Source organism: Phlebotomus papatasi, chromosome 1 (assembly GCF_024763615.1).
Source record: "Phlebotomus papatasi isolate M1 chromosome 1, Ppap_2.1, whole genome shotgun sequence".
NCBI lineage: Eukaryota > Metazoa > Arthropoda > Insecta > Diptera > Psychodidae > Phlebotomus > Phlebotomus papatasi.
In genome coordinates this window covers 90,359,468-90,374,846 of record NC_077222.1, presented here as the reverse complement: position 1 = coordinate 90,374,846, position 15,379 = coordinate 90,359,468, and the positions used below count along the sequence as shown (strand labels likewise).

Below are 15,379 nucleotides of genomic sequence, written 5' to 3'. Positions count from 1 at the left end.
CTGTTAAAATAGCCCTAGAGGCTATCATTCTTCATCGTACCATCATAGGTTACATCCCAAATTAACCGTTACTTTCATTAAAACATAACATAACCCTTTCCCTTTGATTAAGTTTTACGCATTGTGAATTTGTGAGGGTTCAAGACATAGACTAAGAAAACTAAATTTAAACTTAGTAAAATTATTTTTAAAGGTTATATTTAATATTTATCATTGATGTTATTTGCAAAGGCAACACCTTGTGTCCTCAAACAACGTTAAATTGAAGTATTGAATAGCCCATTTCATAAAAAACAAAGATTCTTGAAATTGCTGGCGCCAGTTATCGGACCGTGCAAATAAACAGTAAAATGTTGAAGGTGTCTTGTGGTGTTATTTCATAGCAATTGCTCGCCTCCTGCTGTAAATCCCACACTAAAATGGCAAGCTAGGCACTGATATGGCAGGCAATGAGGAGTGAGAGATATTTCGAGTGTTGTGTAACATTCACAGGGAACAAGACAAGTAAAAGTCTGGAATATTTCACAAGATCATTTACTCACCAATCACAGTCGCTAAAATGACGATCCCGAGTATTATTGCAGTCACGATCATAGTGATCAATGTCTCACTATTTAGTGAGAAGAAATCTGTCCTATTGTAGGTTATACCCACAGAATTCACTTCAATAGCACTAACTGCACTATCATTCACGAAACTATTCACTGGATCACAGTGGAGGTATCGTGTGCAATTGGCATAAGTCCATTCGATGGATTGGACTGTGAGATTGAGAGAGTTCGGGTCGGATGTGGTAGCGTCGAAGAGTGACCCAACACTGGAGGCTGCCTGTGATGATGTGAGATATGCCGGAGTCTTTGTGGCAGAACTGTGCTCAGCAACACCACTAATTGATGTTGAGATATTAGTTAGAAGTCCTGTGAGTCCATTGTAGAGTCCGAGACGCCAAATTGGCGCTTGATCCGTGTCATCATTTGATGACGGTGGACTTTCATTCTGGGGACTATCATCTGGACGAGACCATGGCCACCATGAAGGGAGAAACTCATTCATCTTCCAACTCTCCACAACACCTCCACTCTCAGCCAGCAAATTTTTCGCTTAGCACTTGTTTTTGCCACCCAGCCCAACTTGCAATCACTTCCCCATTTTCCTTTGGGTCCGTCTCCCCTTCTCACTCTCTCTCTCTCTCTTTCCCCTTGTCAACCCCCCAAAGTTTTTAGGGAGATGATGTGTTATTTCTCACAAAAGTGGATGTTGAAATTTAATTGATTCCCAGGATCAGGTGAAACTCATTCAATCCACTCAATAATTCCTTCATCGTCACTCACACACTTCTTTCACCAATCCCTCCATCTGACACAGCACCTCAGTGTGCCCCTGCTGCCGACATCGTCGACAGTTTGTGCACCTGACAATGATGATGATGTTTCTTGATGAAGTAGGAATTCACTCACACCTCACAACACCCCTACCCCCTAATAAACATGTGAGTAAAACAATGTATAAATTGGCATGTGAACGAGTGAGACACATATGTTAGTTAATTAATGATATGGATTATCGTATTACATTCTCCGTCCAATTAGTCTTTACACTTCAGCGCAAATGTGTGGAATATGTCGTAATATTGCGTTTTAAATTACACCCAATATTATTTCTTCAAAACCACCCACTTTGCTGCCACTTTTCACACCAAAGACAACTCCATCTTCTACCAACTGAAAGTTTGTGTGGAATGAGATTTAATTTATGGTATTGCAATCTTCAATTACTAATGAAGAGTTCTTGCCATCCACATTTTCTCTCAACATCCATTTCACTCACGTGCCCATTTACCAAGACTCCGCCCCACGATAATTTTCCCAGAAATCCCATCGAAGACTCTCATGTACTAAGATTGAGTAACTTATGAGTCCTTTTTGCACTTGATATTTTTTTCTCTCTCTCTAAATTTGTACCAATATGTTCATCTAAAAATCATATTAGCTCTACGCGATCCCATTACATAGGGGGGATCTCTTTTCTTAGAAATCAATACCTTTCTCTCCCCTTTTAGTTTTATTTTTTACTTGTGTCTCAATCATGAGTGTTTTTGAACGATATTGAATTTCTTTAGCACACTTACAGCAAACTCATAAACATTCCGAAAGTCTTGAAGACTTCATAAGACAATAAGGTATCGTTTGGCTTTGCGTGGTCTGGATCACGTGCAGGAAAATGAAAAATATTGCCAAGAATATTGGAGCGTGATATTGAATTTGATTTTCAAGGTTTATAATATGCAGTCAAGATCAAGATTTCTAATAAGTACCACAAATTCTAGCTCAAGGATTACAATATCCTTTTTGAGTATTATGCCCATCGCACAATAACTTTTGTTTTGTAAACATGTTTTCGAAACATGTTTACAAAGAGTGTATATAAGAGTGAGCGAGATGACTAGATCTAGGTCTCACTCACTCTCATTGAAGTGTCAAAAGTATGTTTACAAAACATAGCTATTGTGCGTTGTGTATTATGCCTAGCGCAGCGCACAATAAAATTTTGTTTGTAAACATGTTTTTGATATCGCACTGACAGTGAACCAAACCTAGATCAAGTAATCTCAAGTAAAGTTATTGTGTGTTGATCATTATGCCCAGCGCATAATAACTTTTGTTTTGTAAACATGTTTTTGATATTTCAGTGAGAGTGAATGAAACGTAGATCTAGTCATCTCGCTCTCTCTCTCATATGAAATGATGAAAACATGTTTACAAACGAAAGTTATTATACACTGGGCATTATGCTCAACGCACAATAACTTTTGTTTAGTAAACATGTTTTTGACATTTCGATGAGATATAGTGAGATCTAGATCTAGTCACCTCGCTCATTCTCATGGGAAATTTTGAAAACATGTTTACAAACAAAAGTTATTGTGCTCTGGTCATTAAGCTCAACTCACAAATATTTTGATCTGTAATCATATTTTCAAAATGGCCTATGAGAGTGAGAGAGATGACAAGATCTAGGTTTCATTCACTCTCACTGTAATATCAAAAAACATGTTTACAAAACAAAAGTTATTGTGTGTTGAGCATTGTGTTCAACGCACAATAACTTTTGTTTCTAAACATGTTTTCAAAATTTTCTATAAGTGTGAGCAAGATGACTAGATCTAGATTTCAGTCACTCTGAAATGTCAAAAAATGTTTACAAAACAAAAGTTATTGTAGGTTAGCTATTAGACATTATGACTTTCTCTAACAAAAGGTTTTAGTATTCAATAACTTTCAGTAGTTCCTTAAGTTTTTTATTGTTATTCTTTCATCTAATGCTAATAGCAAACGATCATTTTCAATATTACTGCCAATTCCGATCATATTTTTATGAAGTCTTTCTCTGAGACTTAAGAAGCTTTTAATTATTTAAAAAAAATATAACAAGTGATCTACTTTTTCACAACTTTTAACCCCAATAAGTAGACAAAAGACTAGGTGTGTAACGTAGAGTTTCTTGGTACCATTCTCGTGTTAAACATATCAATCAAACCATTTGAGAGCACTTAGAGATAGCGCAATTTGATAGGTATTCGATGCATGTATCCCACTTGATCTAAGAGCGTATCGAAACTCGGTAGCTGAAGCATGAAAGAAACATTGCAAGATATTGCACCTGATGCATTTAAGTACATTATTCAACAGGTTTTCTAACTCCTTTAATACGACAACAAATTAAAACAAATCATCTGAATCATGGTTCGAAAAAAATAACGAAAACATTATTTTTAAATTTTCTTTTAAACGGCAACAAGACCCTACTTGAAAACTTTATTACAGTTGGAATGGGATTAAAATTCCGTGTATTCTTTACTATTCTTTACTCTTTCCGTGTACTAAATTACTGCATAGTTGCATCCAAGCGCCAAAAATTTGAAATTTAATATTTTTAATACAAATTGAATTTTCTGTAACTTCTTTTTGAGAATTGTTGCTTGGAACATTGTGGATAGTTTATCGTGTTTGTTTTTTTTTCTAAAATAATTTTTTATACATAAAAAAAAATAAAAAAAATATAGACAAAGCTTTGGGTAATATTTTGGGCCACCTGGGTAAATTACTTCACTTACAGAATCCCTACCGAAATTCTTTCAATGTCTTTTTCATATCATCTCGTTCGTCGAAGCGATACTTTTTGTTATTTTTCACGTTGTATAATCTCTAGAGTACGAAAAAACAAAAAAAATCATGAGAATTTGGGAAATAAAAGAAGTGGTCGAAATTGTAAGCTGGCCGAAATTTGGTACAGTTACTCTATCTGCCCATAATTTTTCTTTCTTTCTTATTGATTTAATTAATTAATTAATTAAAGGAGGAGGCCTTAGGAATCAGAAGTGAGGCCAAGTAAAAGAAAAGTTAATTACAAGCTAAAAAACAATTTCTTAAAAAAGAAAGACTATCTCTTAACCAATTGAAATAAATATAGAACATTATCATAGTTCTTTACAAATATTCTGAATACAACAATTTTTTTAAATAATAAAAAAGTTTTTTTTTAAGTTCTTGAAACTGCACAAGAATAGAAAATCTTTAACAATTCTTCATCAGATTCTAATGTTTAAAATATGAATAATCTACTGATTAAATAAGTAGGGGAAAGCGCCCTACCTTCGGACGGCTCAAGCTTCAAACAATTTATTTTCATCTAGTCGAATGTCTTAAATTTCCAGAAAAGAGCTATGGATAAAATCCATTAAGAACATAGAAAAAAATTAATTGTCCGAAGCTTAAGGGCACCTGAAGGTACCGCGCTTTCCCTTACGACCATCGGATCTAAATAATATTTATCCGTGTGGCTAAAAAGCTTTTTAAGGAAAAAAAAAATAACTTAAGCAAATTAAAAATAAATTCAAAAATCACGACTCTAGTTTGTTTATAAATTCGAAATATTCAAGAACGATTTTAGGCATGGTCCTTTAAACCGAGTAATGCCAATTTTGCTTGTTAATATGGCTTAATTGCTTAAATTTTTTACCAGGGGAGATTTTTCGGAAAAACTTTCAATGTCATTTCAAGGGTAAATCTATAAGATTTCGAAATACCACTGTAGGGGAAGAGCGTCACCTTCGGATAAATCAAGCTTCGAACAATTCATGTTTTTAATTAATTTGTCCCATTATAATAATATATTTTAATAACATTTTGAAGAACCATGGATTAAATCCATGAAGAACACAGAAAAAAATGAGTTGTCCGAAGCTTCAGTTGTCCGAAGCTTCAGTCGTCCGAAGGTATCGCACTTTCCTCTACTTACTAGTTGTCTAGGAATTTCATACCTTCGGCTACTGAACCAAACCTCTACTCCGAGGACCATATTCTTTCCGTACAGAAGTAGATCTTGAAAAATTCGAAAATCTATTTAAGATCCAAAAAAGAGACTTTCTTACTTCTTAATACTTTCGCAAGGTGGCGGAAGTTATATCCTGTTCGAATTTCGAAGTGCTGAAGTGTCAAAATGTGACGGTCTTCACATTGTTGTGAGAAAAAAAACAGAACAACGACGTTTACTGTTCTTGTCCAACTATTTAATCACTCCATAATCACTGAGTAACTCTTTTGCCATTTTTAGTGCGATATTTGATAAATTTTCCCCTTGTTCGAAAATTTAGTATGAAAATTCGAAATTGAATTTTAATTCTTCGAACTTCAACGACTTTTTGTTCTAATTTGTTAAGAGTTCTATTTACCTTTTATCCAAGACACTATTGGAGAATCAAAATCTATTTCTGTTTGGGCTCATTTAGGAGTTAACTAAGAGCGGCTTGCAATAATTCTTGAACTTTTTCTTATTTTTAGCCTATTCTTCATTTTCTTTAATTGGTTTTTCTTTTATTAGTCGCTTTTTTCTATTCCTTTGATTTTCTCTCCAGATGTTCTGCAGACATATTCTTTCAAATAAATTCGACTCAAACACTTAAATCACTCTGTGAAAATTCAAATTTATTTGAATGGTAGAAAATATTACACTTTTATGATTGTTTCACAAACTTAATATAATTTCCAAGTTGAGGTAGTTATATAAATTGAATAAGCATATCGTCTTAAATTTTATCAAATAGAATTTACGATTATTCTTTTGACCCGAACTCAAATCAAAATTCAGCAATCTCTCTCCTCAAACAATTATGGTAATTTTCTTACAAAACTCTCGCAAGATTTAGAGGTCTAATGGGTCTAACTTTGTTACATTAGTTCTGATCGATTTGGTTGTATAGTACTTCACCCCTTAAGTTTTGGGTTTTGTAGGAATTGTCTATATAATATTATGAACTAAGGGAAATATACATTTAACAAGGTAACGCCTTCGAATGCGTGAGATATTCTTTGCAAGTTTTCTTGTCTTTTACCATCCCCTATTGAGTTTAACCCCATCCACATCAAACTTTCCACCCTTTTACTCTCTTCCATCTCAGCCCTTCGCATTGAGGAAAATCTCTTTACTAGGACTTTTCTATGGGCAAAAGTTTTCGCGATGCGAAGCAACAGAAGCCGTTATGGAGACAAGATGCATGAAATGATAACAAATGGTTACATTTTCCTCCCCATAATCTCCAACACATTCACACCCCCCAAACCCAAAAATCATCCCCTATTTTTTCTTATATAGTTTTTTCTCTCCTCTTTTTTTCTGCTCCTTTTAATGGTAGCTATATATGCCTTTGAATTATTGTAACTTTCATATAAAGCGCACAAAAAAAGGAAAAAAAACTCTGTGACAAAATTTACAATCTCTGCACCACTTTTTTCGCACTCGCAAAAGATTTTTTTTCTCGCCTATCTTTTTCTATATACATGTATCAGAAGTTTCTTCTTTATTTTATTGTGTTATATGGTGCTTTATATCATTTTTTTTCTCACTTTTTTATGGGATTCTGAATATAAAAACACTGACAAAATTTCCCAATATTGCGCTAAAAGACTACGCTAAAGCTCAAAAAAGAAGGGCACAGCTGAAGTTTATCAAAATCCCTCAAACCATCAGGGAGAGGAGGGAACTGGGCCGGATGACCCAAACGACCACTCTGCAACAAACCGGACGTGGACACACAAAAAAGCTCTTTCATTTTGTAACAGTCGCACTTTAAACTTTATCGTGGCACATCTCGATTATATTTGTTTTTAATTTTCGTAATGAGTAATATTTTGACATAATTTTTAATAAATTACAACTGAGTCCAAATTCACGAGCGTAATGAGGTAAGTTTTCGACTGGTTATTGGTTAATATATTTTACAAAGATAATTTTGCTTTACTGCTTAAAAGAAGTGAAAGTGTCTCGGATTAATACGAAATGGAGTGTTGCACGAGATAATTGATTTTGGTCATGGCTAAATTTACGATTAACCAGGCAATCGATAAACGAAATAGACAGTCAGTAGCCAGTTCAGACTGATTATATTCTGGAATTTGACCGCAAGACTGATTATTTTTTCTAATCGAAGGAAAAGCTTTTCTAGTAAAAGTTATTAGGGGGTGAAATTAAAGTACTTGGTGACTTTTTAAGTACATACATATAGATCAGATCTTCAATATTCTTACCTAACTGTCTAGCTTTTCTATTTCTTTTTTTTTAATTGAAAAAAAAACGGTTCATTAATTTTAAAATGATTTTTAATAAATTCAGTATTTCAAGAAAATTTGTAGATATAATTTAAAAATAAGGCTGGTCAACAACGCTGAGTCGACGGCAGACGCATAGTAAGGAGACGATTGTAGAGATCGAATAAAAAAAATATATTAAAAAAATAATAATACAGTAGACTTCCGCTAATTTGGTTCTTTCAAAATCGGGATACTAGTATATTCGGAAGGCTGTTGAATTTGCAAAAAAGTTTATTGACATTTTAAAGTTTAGTTATGATTTTCGAATGAAGCAAATAGGCTTAAATTCACCAAGACTTTTCTTAGTTCTCAATAATGAAAGTTTTTCTTGGAATTTGCTATTATGAGTACACAGGAAAAATATTTTCTAAAATTGTTCGTAAATGTTTTAGTGGTAAAAATAAAAGGATTAAATTGATCCTTTTGCAAAGGATGGATCAAATTAACATATTATAATATGATAAATGTACATTCAGAGTTCGAAATTTGATCCATCCTTTTCAAGAGGATCAAATTTGGATCAATTTGATCCTTTTATTTTTACCAGTGTTGTTAATTCCTACCGGATACTTACAAAATACTCGTAAATCGTATAGGGGAGACCGGGGTAGAATTAGCCACAAAATGAAATTTTTCATTGCGTATAATTTGTACAAAAAATGTTTGTTTGAGGCTGATAATTCAATGAATAGTAAGGGAAGTTTATATTTAGAATAAAGAATGGTTTCCTCAATATTCCTTTGAAGGCAAACTATAAGATACCACTATCTAATACGATACGTGGCTAATGCTGCCCTGATCTCCCCTAACCCACTAAAACGTTCATAAAAGTTTGTACTTTTTCACAAACTTTGTTCGTAACATGATCACTTGACGAACACTTTTTGTTCTTTTATAAAAAATTGTTCGTGCATTTTTGTTTATTTGGCAAAAATTTACGAACAGATGACAAAATTTTACGAACATTTTTCTGTGTTTTTACGAACATTATTTACTAACAAATGGTTGTTAAGAAAAAACTAAAAATTCTCGTTAAATAATCATGTTACAAGCAATGTTTTATAAAAAAAAAGTAGAAACTTTTACGAGCTTTTCAGTGAGTTAAACGATTTACAAACATTTTGTAAGTCTCCAGTAGGAATTAACAAACATTTACGTAAAATTTTACGAAATATTTTTTTCCGTGTATAAGTAAATTTAGTATCATTAACAAAAATCGTTGAATTTCAAATTGTTTTACGCCGGAACTTCTCAGAATTTCGGGAGACATTTCGGTTCCAAATTCCAAAATTTGAGAGAGTCTACTGTAATAATAATAATAATAATATGGCACGTCTCACAGCGGCGTTACCCAAGATGAAGCATTTTCTTTTCTATAATTTCTTGTTAAATTCTATTAACAAAACTACATTTTTTTACAGTTCCATTCCAATAGTTTGTCTTTTGACGTATTTGACTTTTATATTTCTACAATTCCTTATGTAAACAAACGTTATAGTTTCTAGTTCAATCATTAAAAAATGTTTCGGAACAAAAATAATTAAAATTTTGACATTCTATCGTAAAATTTCACACATTTTTTCCCATTGGAATTTAATGTTTTATTTTTCTTTAGAGAGATTGACAGTATTGGAGTCGTACTGTATTGATTTTATTTCCTAATACCTCCGAGCCCAGTGTGCCCAAAATTACAAAAAAAAACACAATTTTAAAAAAGGAGTTTTGAACCTCGGACAGTTGCACCATTGAGCGAGTGCTTTTCATGTCATTTAAGTCATTTATTCCTAAAGAGCAAATAATAAATAACAAAATTTAATAAGTTGCTTCGGTCATAAGTTGGCTTTTGCTTCTACTTTAGATTTATATTAGCATTTGATACTTTTACCCTAATACCATTTCTTGTTTAACGTAAAAAGAATCTTGGATCTATCACACCTTCAGTTTACGTATTTAATAATTTTTCTTTTTAAAAGTATACGATTTTAACAAGGATGTTTTTTTATGTTATTGTAATCAAAAAGTGCTTTTACATAACTGAAGTCAATTGAAAAGAACTGTTGTCATTTTAAAATAATTTTGCATCATTAGAAGAAGAAAGTTTGTGACAAACCTAAATCAGCGCATTATTGGTTGAGATTAATTTGCAGAATTCGCACTAAATTTTGTTTGGAGATCCCGTTGTACCAACTTTCAGTCAAATTTTCCATTCCGACTAATAAAGGTGGAATTTTGCGTAAGCTGACAAAACATGATATATGGACAAATAATAATTAGGAATGAGGTTGTCCACTATAATTATGCTGGAAGTCAAATTGAATATACACCGAAAATCATAAATTGATATCATTGTACATTTTCGAATTATTCACCGGAGAACATAACATTTTGTTACAACTGGAACACATGAAATTACTAAAAATTGCATGATATATATGTAAAAGAAAACATAATTCAAAAAATATTCTTTTCTTACCATTTAAGACTTCTTTGAATTTGAATTTTTCTTTGATAAATCTGTTAAGAATTGCTGGCATACTCGAGTAAACGAATATCTATTTCCAAAAGCTGTTCAAGACATTAATGTGTTTCATATCTTTAACAGTAAATTTTGCATTTTACCCTCTTCTTGTCAGAAAATATCTTATCAAATATTTCTATCAGAAAAATGTGTATACAGTAGAAGCTTTATTAAAAATTTCCCTCCCTTCTAACTGCAACGAATGAACTTCAATGATTGAAGCAGGGGCCTATCAAGCGTAATAAAAAGTGAAGCTATTTTTCACTTTTCCATGTAAAAATTTTGCAGATATTGCACTGCGACTTAAACAAATTTGCTCGTAGTTCTTGTATTATTTCGGCGAACATTATGAAAAATGTTTTTTTTTTAAATATCTTTTAGTGCACGATTTCGAAATATATCAGACTGATAAGTCAATTCTCTTTAGGAAAAAACTTGCCAATAGTCTTCAGCGCCTCTATGCAAAAACTTATAGAAAAATGAAATGTCGCCCCTGGATTGAAGCCTTTGAAGGAACATTTTCCACGAATCATTGCAAACTGAATAATAAATTTGTAAACTAAAAAATTTACAAAAATTCAGAAATAGCCCAGTACATCAAAACAATAATTGGCGATTTCCTATGCTGCCCGTGTAATTTTTTTTCGGAAGTCTCAAATTTCTCGTTACCCGAATATCGAATGACCACCAAATTTTCACCAGTTGTAGATCTCGGTCTCAGGAACAACATATCTCTCGGAGTAATATAAAGCTAAGTCGACTTAGTATAGTAAGGAATGGAGCCGTCGATATATAAACAGTTTTACAAAATATTTCTTTCTGTGTACATAAAAATTTGTTTAATTAATTTCAATAAAAATTAATTAAACAAATTAATTAATTAATTTTTTTTTAAATTCATACGAGCTATCAACAAAAAAAAAGTCTGAAGTAGTTGAATTTGTTATAAAAGTGCATGCATCACCCGAGAAACCAGTGCCAGTTAAGGTAAAGTGCCCTCGAGTCGACCGATGATCAATATTTGAATGATATCGTGAATTTCTGTAAAATTGTCACTGATTCGTATTTATTTATGGAATAATTGACCTCATACGCCAAATATTAGTGCAAATATAAATAAATTGAATAATCGAATTGAGGAACCGGTCGACTTGAGGGCACTTTACCTTACACTCATTTTATTCAATTTGAGGAAAATTATTTTACATGAAAACTGGCACAGATTTTTTATTCGAACGTCCTCTCCGTGTATTACTCTGAGATTACAACACATTTACGAAATTTCTACACATTTTGACGACAATCTATGTAATTTTACACAAAATGTGTAACTAATTGTGCACATCAATTGTGTAATCAATTGCTAATTTTGCCGTCTACCTACACAATTTATCATAAAATTACACATTTTTAGATTACACGATTTTGTAAAATACACATTTTGTGTAACTTTACAATATTAACTGTGGTAAAAAAACAAACCAATGATCATTTTTGCATTTTTTTTTTGCTGTGCAGTGTAATAAACTTTTTTTTTTAAATTAAATGCTTGTGTAGCATTGTAACGATAATTGTGTAAAATCTTTGTGTAATTGTCAACTTTTACTTATAGTACGTACTTATTTTCAATTTTAAACTTGAATATTGTTTTTTATCAATATTTTTTTTATTGTATTAGGAACCAATAAAAGTCATTCACGTTAGCATTAAATAATTTCACTCACAATTCATAAATTAAATGTTTAAATTTGTAGGGGGAGGTGTCCAGTTTTTAAAATATTTCGCGTAGTCACATTTATTGAGAAACATAGGAAAAATTAAGTCATTACGAAGCTTGGAATCGTACAAAGCATGGGCAGTTTTTCCTACTTGTAAGAGAGATAACGTCCCTAAATTTTTTTTGCTCCAAAAAAGGTCTGTAAATAATGTTGAATTTAAAATAAGGGCAGAATCACGTTGACAGTAAAATGCTCAACGTATTTCGTTATTTTACGTATTTTCGTTGCAATTCTTACGCAAATTCTCGATTACCGTATTACCTTATCTCATACTCGGTGGCACTAGATGAAAATAATATTAGAAAAAATTTAAGAAATAAAACGAAAATGCTATAAACGGTGAGCGAAAAAGCTGTACGATTAATTTGTTTTACAGTTTTGTTTTTGTTCACCGTTTATCGAATTTTCGTTTTATTTCTTCAATTTTCTTATATTATTTTCACTTAAGTGCCACCGAGTATGAGATATGGTAATACGGTAATCGAGAATTTGCGTAAGAATTGCAATGAAAATGCGTAAAATAACGAAATACGTTGACCATTTTACTGTCAATGTGATTCTGCCCTTATTTTAAATTCAACATTATTTACAGTGAGACCTTTTATGGACCAAAAAAACCTAGGGACGTTACCTCTCTTACAAATAGGAAAAAGTGCCCATGCTTTGTACGATTCCAAGCGTAAAAAAATGCGTAAATTAACGAAATACGATGATGCTACGGCGAGCATCTTATTGTCAATGTGATTCTGCCCTAACTCCCAAAAGTTATTTTTATTTGAGATATTCTAACATGGAAGCTTTTTAATTCACGTTATTTATGTACAGTATCCATTAATTTTATGAAGAATAGGATAAATAAAGACACAAAGACAAAATTACACTGGTTGAGCAGAGTTTTCTGGATAAAAATTGACCTAATTAATTTAATCAAAATCTCTCAGTCAGTGAAGCTCATGGGAAATGGTTAGCTCAAATTCAATTTGTATTCTAAAGTGTTCATAAACTTTCTCACAAACTCCAAAACTGGAAAACAACTTTAAATTTGCAATGCTCAAGTTGATTGAAAGAAAAAAGATTTTCTTAATTTGATCCAATTTAGATGGAGTTTCTATATTTAGTTCACACTCCTTTAAATTTAAACACTTTCTATTGTGGATTTTCCCGGAACAAAGAATATTAAGGGGATGTGCCACTATATCCACAGCAGTGCGATAATCAAGTGTTTGAAGCACAAAATTAGTCTCAATCTGCCGATGTGACAAACTTACAATAAAAGTTAATAATAAAGCGAATCTCAACCAAGTGATAAACTCCGACACAACTCGATGACAATTTTTTTCTCACACTCAACATCAATTTTTTTTTCTCTGCTTTTTCCCAACACATGTGCCCACTCGAGTATCACGACAAATTTAATCTTTTTTTTTATCATAGTATAGTCGAAGCTCATGGAAGCTCTCCACCCCAAAAAAAAGGTGGTGAAGCAATTTAATCATAAATGAAATAACCTTTTCCCCCCGATATTTTGCGATATTGTGAATTTTCTGCCTCTGTCTTTTCTCCCAAATTTCTGGGCTGTATCTCTCTATGTCCTCTCTGTGTTATTATATTATTTTCAGCCGACAATTATTAACTCAATTTTTATTTTATTCCTTTCGACACATTTCTTGTTTTTCACACCCTTTTAAACCCTTCAGCTGTGCATGACATTGTCACCCTTTTTTTAGGAGCTCGAAAATCAGGGTGATAACTTTCTCCCGAAATATAAAAAAAAATGCCCTGGAGCATCAAGTTTGATGATGGAAAAATCGCGAGTTACTCTCTCTTAAAGAGTCGCCGGAAAATTCAGTTTTTTTCAGAAAGTATGAAAATTGGTACAAAATGAAGTTCTTTTTTGCCGCTTGAGCATTTTTCTTGTAACTGTTGCAGGAGCATGAGTGAAAATGGGAGCGTGTGAAAAAATATTGGTGGAAAAACACTCTTCATCATCCTCTCAAATTATCTCTTGGGAAAATTGCTGATTGATTTCAAATAAATGATGTGAAGAGGAGTTAGAACAACAGGAGAAGAAATTCTTCATCTCCCCCAATAAACACACTTAATGTGTCTCAATCACCGGCAAGTGGAATCCTCTCTCTCAAGCACCACGGTAATTTATATCATATTTATTTAATTTATTGAAAGAGATGAGTTTATGCTTTATGGATATTTTTGACTACTTCTCAATCACTCAGAATTTTTGTGCTATATCTATGCTTCTTCCTTGAGAAACAACAAAGAAAGATCTCAACAGTGTTTTTTTTTCTTTCCCTGGGATTTTCTTATTTTCGGATTGTTTTTTTTTTTAATTTAAATTATATCGATGCTACTTTCAGCATGTTTTCCACACGACGCGCCAGTTGAGACTGAATTTTCTCATGCCTTCACAACACACTGTTTGGGCTTTGACTGAACCTTTTTTGGGGGAAAGCTTCCAAGCTCTCTCTCACCAGATTCTCTTCTCTCCTATACATTCAATTGCCGTCACAAAGTCCCCCTCTGCCCAATGACGTCACCACACGATTTTCCAGCACACTTTTTCCCGCAAATACACAGACACCAGTTGAAAAGGTGCTGGTTGGACTGAGAAGAAAAATTCCCATCATTGTCTCTCAGTAAGACGGACAGGGACCACATACCATTCCTCCAACAAAAAAAAGCTCTCACATGCTTTTGAAGCTCTAATCCTCCCCAATATTTCCCTCTCACTCCCACTCATACAATTCGCCCCCCACAAACAGCATCATTAGAAACTCTCACAAGCCATCTTCCCCTCCTTTTAGCAACAACAACAACAAAAAACCAAGAGATGGCTTTTTTGGTTTATTTTTTTAATAATATTCATATATCCTTCTAAATTGGGACGAACAGAGATGGAGATAGAAAGCTCTGAGCGACATAGACAAATGAAAGCTGTCTTTTGAGTATTTTGGGGTTATTTTGACTCCGCTTTTTTTCTGCATATTTCTCTCACATCATCTCATCAACCGCTTTAGAAATCTCAAAATTATCTCCGCACATGGGAAAACTGAATGTCCCGAAAAGCCAGACCAAGTGCTTAAAGCTCTTCGCGAAGTGCCTGGTTTAAGGCAACCGCAATCTACATACAACGTAATGATCCAATCATAAAGCTTTTGATGTTGGAATGATGGAAAAAGTAATCCTTTAGCCAGATTATATTTTTGAGTTAATTCAGCGTTAGGTAGACTTTATGAAAAGCTTTTGTATAATTAGAATTTTAGACGACAGGTACATCAAAAAAAAAAATTAATAAACTACTAGACTATTAGATCACTCAGCGTGGGATTTATCATAGGATTTAATGCACGAATTGCCAGTGTCCAAATGTTTTATGTAATGCAAATGCAAATTGTACAATTGGTAAGAGGATTTCAAAT

The 15,379-nt window shown here is 32.8% G+C and overlaps 1 protein-coding gene across 6 annotated transcripts in view; it reads right to left on the bottom strand.

Moving 5' to 3' along the window:
* LOC129809663 (5-hydroxytryptamine receptor-like) overlaps positions 1–15,379 on the bottom strand; it is a 161,613-nt gene that overhangs the window by 115,391 nt on the left and 30,843 nt on the right. For 3 of the 6 annotated variants that reach the window (XM_055859681.1, XM_055859680.1, XM_055859683.1), the window contains exon 2: positions 543–1,478. In XM_055859681.1, the coding sequence (XP_055715656.1) occupies positions 543–1,053 (511 nt within the window). In that variant the 5' untranslated portion in view covers positions 1,054–1,478. Of the gene's footprint in view, positions 1–542; positions 1,722–14,040; positions 14,396–15,379 lie in introns of those variants that run through there. The other 3 variants (XM_055859679.1, XM_055859685.1, XM_055859684.1) reach the window with 3 other exon arrangements.